This window comes from Myripristis murdjan, chromosome 22, assembly GCF_902150065.1.
Source record: "Myripristis murdjan chromosome 22, fMyrMur1.1, whole genome shotgun sequence".
Classification (NCBI taxonomy): Eukaryota; Metazoa; Chordata; class Actinopteri; order Holocentriformes; family Holocentridae; genus Myripristis; species Myripristis murdjan.
Genome location: NC_044001.1, coordinates 14,335,598 through 14,345,659, shown reverse-complemented (window position 1 = coordinate 14,345,659; position 10,062 = coordinate 14,335,598). Strand labels below are relative to the sequence as shown.

The 10,062-nt window shown below is 40.7% G+C and overlaps 1 protein-coding gene across 2 annotated transcripts in view; it reads right to left on the bottom strand.

Annotated features, from left to right (window-relative positions):
* Positions 1 to 3,937: 3,937 nt before the first annotated feature.
* Positions 3,938 to 10,062, bottom strand: part of rcan3 (regulator of calcineurin 3) — a 41,791-nt gene continuing 35,666 nt past the window's right edge. For both annotated transcript variants that reach the window (XM_030044615.1, XM_030044616.1), the window contains one exon: positions 3,938 to 7,192. In XM_030044615.1, coding sequence (XP_029900475.1) covers positions 7,038 to 7,192 — 155 coding nt within the window. In that variant the 3' untranslated portion in view covers positions 3,938 to 7,037. The remainder of the gene's footprint in view (positions 7,193 to 10,062) is intronic.

Below are 10,062 nucleotides of genomic sequence, written 5' to 3'. Positions count from 1 at the left end.
TGTCAGGTTGGATATTAACTGTGAATTACAGTGCTTTTCTGTCCAAAGGGCGCTGGGGTGTGTTCGCATAACAGATACTGCATCTAGTTGCCTTTTTCTATTGTTTTCTTTTCTTTTTGAGAGCCATTTCCCTCACCTGGGGGGACATATTCTGACGTAACCCCTTTCAAATGCCTGGCAGGATTGGTGTAAGTGCTGCCCACAGAGTAGATGACATGTTTCAATTCAACTGTTCACTTTTTGCTTGAACTTTTCAGCTCCTACAAAACTCCCAGCATGGTAGATTTTTCCCCAGCCAGTGCCTGCAAGTCATCATGAGGAAGCTTCGTGTTACCTCTGATGGCTAGGTGGTGCCCGTGACTATAGAGCAAGTCAGTGTTACGCCTTTGTGAGAAGGTGTAACTAAACTTCATTTAGGCGGGCCCACATTGTTTGGCCTCTCCCATGGGCTCAGAGTGCTGTTTCCTGCCTGCCCACTGTACCTGCACTGTCGTGGGATCCCTGTATCCCAGCGCTCAGTCATCCAACACCTTCTGGCTTTTTTTTTTTTTTTTTTTTTTTTTTATCTCGAGGACCATTACATAAACACACTTCTAAAGCTCTGGCTCAGATTTCACAGACATCTGAGGAGAATGCGTCTTTCAAAATGACATCTATGTGCTGGTTTCACTCCAGTGAAAACTACTCTGTACCGCATGGAGAATTTGTTTGACATTATTCAAGCTGAAAGGGACTCGTGGTTGATAATTCATTACTCTCTTATTCCCTTTTAAAGCTGAAATGAGTGAATAATGAATCAAAATTTAGTCAAAAGATTGTTCACTGCAACATAATCAGTTCATTTTATTTCTATCTATCTATCTATCTATCTATCTATTAATATACAGTAGTTTCATTATATTGTACATCTATTGTGTGTATATGTACACACACATGCATATATGTGTACACACACACGCTTATTGTAGATATTTTGCTATTATATTTCATTATACACTTAGTCTATGCAAAGTTTTAAAGTTGAAAGGTCTTGTAGATATTCTATAGATACATTTTAGCATATATATATTTTTTTATTACTCTTACAGGGTATGCAAAGGATTTTCTTTTTCTAAAGATATATATTTCTCTCTTCTAGTGTGAATAGGCATATTTTATCTGGATAACTATTTTGCAAGATATCTTGGTTTATGCTGACAATATACAAGGCTTATTTTCAAGCCAAAGAAAAAAGAAAAAAAGAAGAAAAGCCAAGAAAATGTGTGTCATTGAAGCCAAACAGAGGCGGCACAGTTTTTGTGCTCTTTCTTAGCCTGACTGAAATGTTTCCCATGTTCATCATCCATCACATGAGGAGGACTTGACTTTAAATGTTTGAAGAGTCTGAGTGAGTCCATTACATCTGTCAGTGACACTGATGTTTACTCTGTCCTGTATTTTACAGCCAGTGGTCATTATGCAAAACACTGATGCATCACCTCAGATTCCTGAGAAACAATTTCTTCACTTTGTCAGCATTGTAATTACAGAGAGCACCTTGGAGGAATCTGGAGTTACTGGCCCCATTAGCACCCGCGAGGGCCACGTTAACCTGATCTGTTCCCCTCAGGTGCGCACAAGTAGCTGCGTTCAACCCCACTTCCTGGTCACTGAAACAGTACGGGTCATTGTGAGGAGGAATTCCCCGCTCCCCGCTCCATGAAGAGAGGGCTTTTTGTGTCACAGACAAGAGGACACAAGGCGGCACAGAAAATGCCTCATCTCCGAGCTGTTACCCAATCCTCCTGTACTTGCAAAATACTCACAGCCGCTCACTGTTTCACCTCGAGACCATGAAGCAAACCTGTCAGCAGAGACAGAGATCCTTTAAGGCCGGGGGTTATCTGTGAGTGTACTTGCTGCTTGATGGTAAAGATGAAAAGGTTAAACACAAACACAAATCACTTCATTGACTTCAATCACTTCACAATCATTGTCTATAAAAAAATTAATGAGTTAGCTATTTGGTATATAAGTGAAAACAGAGAGAGAGAGAGAAATGCCAAATTGGTTTGCCAGTAAAAATGTATGCTGCATTCGCTTTTCATGTGTAAATCAGTAAGCACGGGGGAAAGAGTTATAAAAAAAATTGCACTATTACCTTGGTAAATGTTTACTTGAGTTGATGTAAATTTGACAAAGTAAAGCCTGATTCCTCTTTTTTCTCTTCTTCTGTGACTGAGCATGACTTCACAGATGGCAAGCTGGTCCATGTTGGTCGCGTTTCTGACGCTGGCAAAATTTATTCTCTGTAATGAATGCCATTTAAGATGTACTAAAGTATAAAAATGTACTTTAGTAGAAGTAAAATTTCAAACTTCAAATACAGTACACAGAAAAAAACTCCGTCTGATTTTGAGACTTGTGTCGAGATGAAATCTGAAGCATCTTTGCACTCTGTTGCAGTGTTTGAAAAAAAAAAAAATACACTGATTGGAAAAATGGGGATGCTATAATTAAATGTGAAATATGTTATCTCATGCATGGATAGAGCTCACACGATGTATCTTGTTTCTGATCGGCTCAAGGACTAACCTGCATTACCTGTTAGGGACGGTGTGTTTAAAAGTACTTGTACCCTGATTTTTCTTTAAAAAACAGACCAAAAGAGGAGCTGTTCTGGTTGTTTCCTGTAAGCAGTGTGCTGGGCGAGTTATGAAAGAGGCGTAGCTGAAAGCGGGTACTTGACTAAGGACAACCATTAGCTGATGAGGGGAGAGTACACCCTGTCCTAGAGCCGGAGAGAGCTGGAGGAGAATCATTAGATCCTCCTCTCGTCTCCAGTCACAGTGTGCTTTTTTTTCCAGAAGATATAATTTCCTCCTTTGTGGCGAAATGAGCGCTTATGCAACACCTCTTTGACGAATTAAGGATGAAGCAGCCTGATTTGGCAAGTGTGTCACCGCCACTATTGTTGCAGCTATTTCCCTCATACACCGTGTAAGGAAGTGAAGTCTGTTTAAAAGGAAACAGATGAGAGAAATCTATTTTTACTCACTTCACTGAGAGATCAGGTTTTTTTTTTTTTTTTTTTTTTTCTCATGGCTGACACAGAAACCGTGCTTGTGCTGAAATGCAACAGGCTGCTGAACTGTGGGTCAGCTCTTCTTTTTCATGCTGATGATGTTTTTATTGTGACTGAAAGGATGAAAGCGTCAATCTTGCCATCAGTCACCGTGGATTCAAGCAGCACAACAAAGACGCTGTGGCACACCGCAGATGCACGCTGTTTGTGCTGTGCAGTCCTGAGGGGGAGATCCGAGGTGCAAAGTGCAAGTGGCAATACAACTGACTCATTCTACCATATAGAGCGAGATTTAAATACACCGACATATCCAGTTAGTCACCGCGGCGCTAAAGGCTTTTCCATGTACGTTATAGCCCAGAATGACACACCAGGTCATTTTTATCCACTGGGAAATGCACTCTTTGACAGACATCGGCATGACTGAAACCATCATCTAGTGAAAATATACAGCAAAAAGGCTGACATTTGAGGAGAGACATGCAATAGAGAGGCTGGAGGAAAGCTTAGTGTGTGTGTGTGCATGCCTGTGAGTAAGCAAACACAGGGTTTTATCTGCATGAGTGGGTTAATAATGAGTTAAAATTCAAATGACTGCAATGTTACTCAATGTGTACCTTTATGCAATAAATCTAGGAAGTACAGTAGTCATACACTTTGAAGTCATTCGATTCTGCCTCTGTATGTGGATTTGTTAAAGCTAAGGACGCACTACAGGACCCTCCCTAAGATTTTTCCAGTCTTCGCCTTAATTTGCATCGTCTTAAGAGCCGCCTGAAAGTCTTAGTGAAGCCGTCCCGGAGTGTGACGCCCCTGTGCTCCTAGGTCCTCACACAAGTGGAAAGGACCCCCTAAAATAAACAACACTAAACATGGTTTTTAAGAATAATTCTTTATGTATTTCTCTATGTGAAACAAATGACTATTGTACTACACAAATAGAAGCGGATACTGTTAAGAGACAGAGACCATCTCTGAGAAATAAGTACAGAACATGAAAATACACATACTGGTATTATAGAACTGTAAATTATTGCTTGTTTTGCTACTTTGTTTTCTGGATTTCTACAGTACAAGACACAATATTCATATTTCAACAGAAACAGTACAACAGTGACAAACGGTATTATTGACCTTTTAGTAGACTTTCCCCCAAAAGAAGAAAACATTCAAACAGAGTCCATGTTCAACACGACACAATGAGAGTTGGTTTTGATCGAGCAACTTCAGGACTTGTACAATTTTGTATTTTTTTGTATTTTTTTTTTGTTTTGTTTTGTTTTTACAACATAAACAGAAGCCGTAACAAACCGCACACTGGGACTGGCCTCAGCAACAAAAAACACTTGGCATATGTACATAAATATACATCTTCTCTTCAACTGTGACCGACTGCACCCAGTTTCAAATACCATGACCACAGGCGATGAAAAAAAATCTTCATTTAACGCTTCTTCCTCCTTGTCCTCCTCCTCCTCTGCCTCTTGCTCTTTCCACTTTAACCGATCCGCTATAATAAATAGAGTGTTTAAAAGTGCACTCTGCCCATGTGGTGCGTTTGGAAAATAAACGTTTCCCTTTCCCAGAAAATAACGTGATTGTGTCTCAAGGACAAACATGGTAACAAAGACACTGATTTCGTTCCACGTCCCATCTTAAAATACTCTGTGTCCTTATTTATTTTTTTCCCTCCCAAACCTGTCTACACCTTGTCAATAGTACACCGCCATAAATCCAAAAGGCCTGAAAGTCTCCAAGGTACACACTAGCAAAAGGAAGTGGACATGAGACGATTCGAGTGTTTCACTCACTGCAATATGCTGGTGAGAAGGCTAACCAGGTGTTCAGCTTGAGAACAAAAGAAACAATGAAAGAAAGAAGTAGAAAAAGTAATACAATGTGCTTCCTACCTTATTATCTCAAGCAAGACTGTTTTTTTTTTTTTTATGTGCAGGAAACAAAACACTGACGATAAAGTGCTCACATGCAGACAGACTTGTCTTTTGCTTACTAATATTGTTATAGCAAAAAAGTCTTTAGATTTCATGCTGTCTACGACAAAAATGGTTTAGACTCACCGCTGAGATCCAAAAGCCCTGTTCCTGACACTCGGTCACACTACTTCTCAAACACTGGATTACCTCTATGAAAAATGACCAGGTGATCCGCACTGCTTTAACACAGGATTGTGGGGAAAATTAAAAAAAAAAAAAAACAAATGTTACAGTGAGGGTCATTGTAGAGCAGCTTACAATGTAAGTAATTTTTCAGGCAGGAGGGTATGTGTTCCAAAATCATACTGCAAAATCAAAAAAATGACATTATGTGGGGAAACTATGCTCGATTTCTCTCTGCTCAGTTTAACAATATGCGTCAGTGTCGTTAAGTAAGAAAAAAATCAACGTGATTTCACTTTTTTTTTTTTGAGGTGAGGTGAGTGAGTGCTTTGGTTGATATCTCATGAGGCTGTCTAATTTTTTTTTCCCTTTTCGCAGCAAAAATGCTCTCAGGTAAACTACAAAATCTATTATGGACTATTTCCACTGATGTACTACTCAGCTATTTACACCAAGAAGCAGCACATTTTCCTACTGCGCAACAGGAGACGGCAGAGAGCCCCGTCATCGCTTGGAGATATCGAGAGATACTCAGTGCAAAACAAGCAGTAGTCGGCTTCCCGAGGAAAACCAGACACATAGAAAGTGGGTTGATAAAACAACACAACCAAGACATTAAAGATGTGAATGAAATCAAACATCATCAGAAAAAAAGACCAAAAAAAAAAAAGAAGAAGAAACATCATCCCAAACCCCTTTAAGAAGATGAGGGGGATGAACTGTCTCAGATCTTTCAAATCCCAACAAAAGCTGCTGATGCAAATTCGCCATCAACTCGAAAAGAACTGTCAATCTTACAAAACCCATTCAAGCCTCTTTTCCTAAGTTGTCACTTCAAAACTCGGCGTGGGGATATGCATTTGCGTCAAAAAAGCGTCATACCATTTCCCTGTCATCACAAACAACAATATAAAACACCTCAGCTCCTCAACTACAGAAGTAACTAAGCATGCAAAAACTTGTTTGGGGTATCAAATACATATTAAGAATACACATCTAGTAGTTCAGCAGAAAACAACACCTCTCCAAATAAAATAAAAAAAAGGACAAAAGCGAAAAAGAGCAAAAAAATAACAAGTCAAACAACCACCACGACTTTTGTTGGTTACATATGGCGCTCCGTGCTGTGTGTGATGTTAAATAGGTTCCTTTTTCTTGATATAGCTTGTTAGTATTTGTGTTTCTGTAAGTATTTTTTGTAACACAGTATATACATGCAGACAAGAGCGGGAACATCACACAGTCAATCCTGATGCTGAGCAAGCTGAAGCAACAAACCAGCAGATATGAAAACAAATGAAAAAAAAAAGAGAAAAACAATCATAAAAGAGACATACATAACCTGAAAAACACAATTCATTAAAAAAAAGGAAAAAAAAGTCTTTCTTTGAGGTATTGTATGTCCTCAACCGAAGATTACTGTACACACAAGACGGAAGGAGAGGTAAGACTAATAAGCTAACGAGCTAACTAACTACCGAGCAGGACTAGCGATGAGAGCTGAGTGTGTATGATAGGTGACAGGTGCCTGCGTTGGGACAGGTATTTCTACCCCTCTTGCTGAAAACGAGGGGGGTTGGTGGGGTGGCGGCAGGGACGCCTGCCGCTCCCCACACCGTCCGCAGAATGTGATGAGTGTGTGTGTGATTCTCATCCATCCCCTTCAAGCCACCTCATTCCATCGCCACGCTCCCCACAAACACCGTCTCGAGCAATGTTTGTTGGTTTGTTTTGCTTGTAGTTGAACTGAAATGAGGGGCATCGACGCTCTCTGTGAGTGCAGAGACAAGAGAGAGAGGGCAGGTGTGTTGCGGGTAAAGGGGCGGTCGGGGGCCGCGCGGGGGGGAGGGGCCTCTCTAGTTGAAGACTTTGGGGGGCCCGTCGGGACGTCTGGTCTGGACAATCTTCTGCTTGGGCCGCGCCGCCTCGTCCTCCTCTGTCTCGCTCTCGCAGACGTGGACGACCACGCTGGGGGTGGACTCTGTCCCCGCGTGCAGCTCGTACTTCTCACCTGGAGATGAAAAAATGTTATTCTTTAAATGACAGTTCTCAGATTTGATGTTGATTTTGTTTGCTTTAGGACAACCCTTCAAATCTTCACCTGTGATAAAATTCCCATAGAGAAAAGCTCAGGCGCATGCATTCACATTTTTAAACAAATTTTAGATAATTACGCTATCGCTCCAAATCTTGATGGGTTTCCTTACTCGAACATCAAGATTAGCATTTATTGTAAAACATTATTTGGTGTGGGTATGTCTCTAGTCTATTGTTATAAGCTAGTATGTTTAGTTACACTTAAAGGTTTTAGCAAAATAAAAGTAACCAACATTTACTTTAAGTAAACCATTAATTTGGACAGATTTAGTGATGCAACACAACAGATTTGTAGTCTAGTCAAGTTTTTGTTCCTGACAGAGAGCATTAAGATGAACAAATATGCATATTTGAATTTGAACTTATTTGACCAGTTGAATTCCAAAAAGGAGAAGTAAGAAATTTTAAGAAATCCACAAGAAAAGAGACTATTACAGAGAAGACATTGAGGAACTGCACTTAAAATGACTGAATCTGGCCCCAGACCATCCAGAGGTGCAGCAGGTTGGAGCAGCCATGACAGAGCAAGATACAGTTATGCAGCAAAATCTATTATTTCTGAAACGCGTTGAGAACGATGTGTTATTACAGAACATAATAACCTGGTCCGGCCTAGTTAGACGACAAGACTAGATGAGAAAGAGAAGTGGAACAGAATGGATTCAAAAGAAATAAAAGGAAAAAAAAACTTTTCTTAGAGCGCCATTCGTCTGTCTGCCTCTCATGCTCACACTGAAAACATCCACAATACTAGATTGCATCACAGTTGCCATGGAGATAAGACAGCTGGCAGGCGGGGGGGTAATGGATTTGGACGCCTCCTGCTCTGGTGCCAAACAGAGAGACGGACAGTGGAAAGAGCCTGTTGTTACCGCAGGCGGCTGGCAGGGGGAGCCAGCGCGCCGCAGCACGGCTCTGGTCTGATCGTGAGAACCAGGATGTGAGGCAAAGAACAAACCCATTTCCTGATGCCTCGTGTTTCTATGGTAACAGCACAATGTGGAAAAAAGTGGATCTCCGGGCTGGACGGTGTGTGCATGTTGGGATGCATGTGCACATGTGTGTGTTGGGCGTGGTTTGTGTGTGTGTGTGTGTGTATGTGTGTAGGGGTAAATCATGCTTTTGTCGGCAATAAAAAAAAAAAGCTAATTATGCTCAAATCAAGTCAGAGTTACATGCGATTGGCACTATCTTTTCCTCTCCAGCAACGTGACCACCACACACACACACACACACACACACACACACACACACACACACACACAGTCTGTGATGTGTGGTAAGTGACATTTAATAAAGGTTGCTCCAATCTGCAATAGAGTCTCGTCAACAAGGCAGACAGAGGCAACAATGAGTGCCAATGCTGCCTGGGCAGGAGGCTGCTGGGAAGGAGCTGAAACCCTTCAACAAATCTAACTGTGCTGAGCTGTGCTGCCTACACACTCCCTGTCGCTGCTGAAACAGTGATGGGATGGGAATTGCAAAAAGAACTTGCATGTGAGCCATTTCTTAGAAATGTTTTTCAAGGCTCTTATTTTTTTTATTTTTTTTTTTTTAATTCGGTTGATTTCATTGCCCCGTTCATCTGAATTTGCTTTTAAGCACACACACAGATGTCAGAAAGTAGGGTCACACACTTGGAGCAACTAGAAGTTCAGCCCCTTTGACAGTGACAGATGGTGGTCAGCACTGTAGATTTAATTTACGGGCTTCGAGCAGATTTATTTATTTATTTTGTTTTTGCCGCCTGACCGAGACTTCAGACTTGGTAAGCACTGTGGCAGACAGTCTGATGCCAGGAGACATTTCACACAGGGATACAAAGTAAGTTTAGAAATGCCTCTCAGCTCATAAATATGTTATGGAAGTTATTCATTGCTGACAGTCTTACAAAAAGACACGGCATCTCAGATTGAGAGAGGTAACGTCTGGTTCTGCTGCAGGGCAAAGATGGCAATTAGATGACTGACAAAAAAAATCATATTGGAGCTAGTTTGACAGATATTCTAACTGCAATGTAATTCAACACTTCAGTAAGGAAAAAAAATGTTATATGAAACCCTATTAAAATGATGATGATGTGATTTTTGCAGGGGTTTGTACCGAACAAACACGTTTTCTTACATTTGGAGAATATGATTTGTAGGCCATCTATGTAACACCACAATACTTCACTTATAATGGTAATTTGTCACATATTTTACACTTATCAAAAAATTGCAGTTCCTCCTCCAATTTAGATATGCACTTGGCCATATTGCAATTTTGATAACATTTCAATGAACGGCTCAACGACAGAAAAGTGATGATTACCACCGTCGTCATTCAAAAACATCCTTGAGCAGCTTTTGTTCCTTCCTGGTGGTGACAGCGATGCAGAAATGTAGCGTAACACCTCACTGAGAGGCGTGAAATTATTTCCTGTGTAGGCCTATTTGTATCCAGGTGACTGATGCTCTGTGACCAATGACTCAAACGGAGACGCAATAATCTGATGGAGATATTTTCATACCACCTTTCCACAGAGTAGCACTGCATAAACATGAACTTGTTTGTGTGTATGTGTGAGTAACTCCGTGGCTGAATACTGACTAAGGCTGAAATTATGCTAAAAAATCATATTGCAATTATTTTGACAGATATTCTGACTGCGTTACAGTTTTAGTGGGAATGACTGTCTTTGCATCATAATCTTCATTTTCACTGAGGGTGAAGTGTGTATCAAAACAAATCTTACATGTTCTTACATTACACATATTCCACTTGCATAAAAAAAATGCAGCT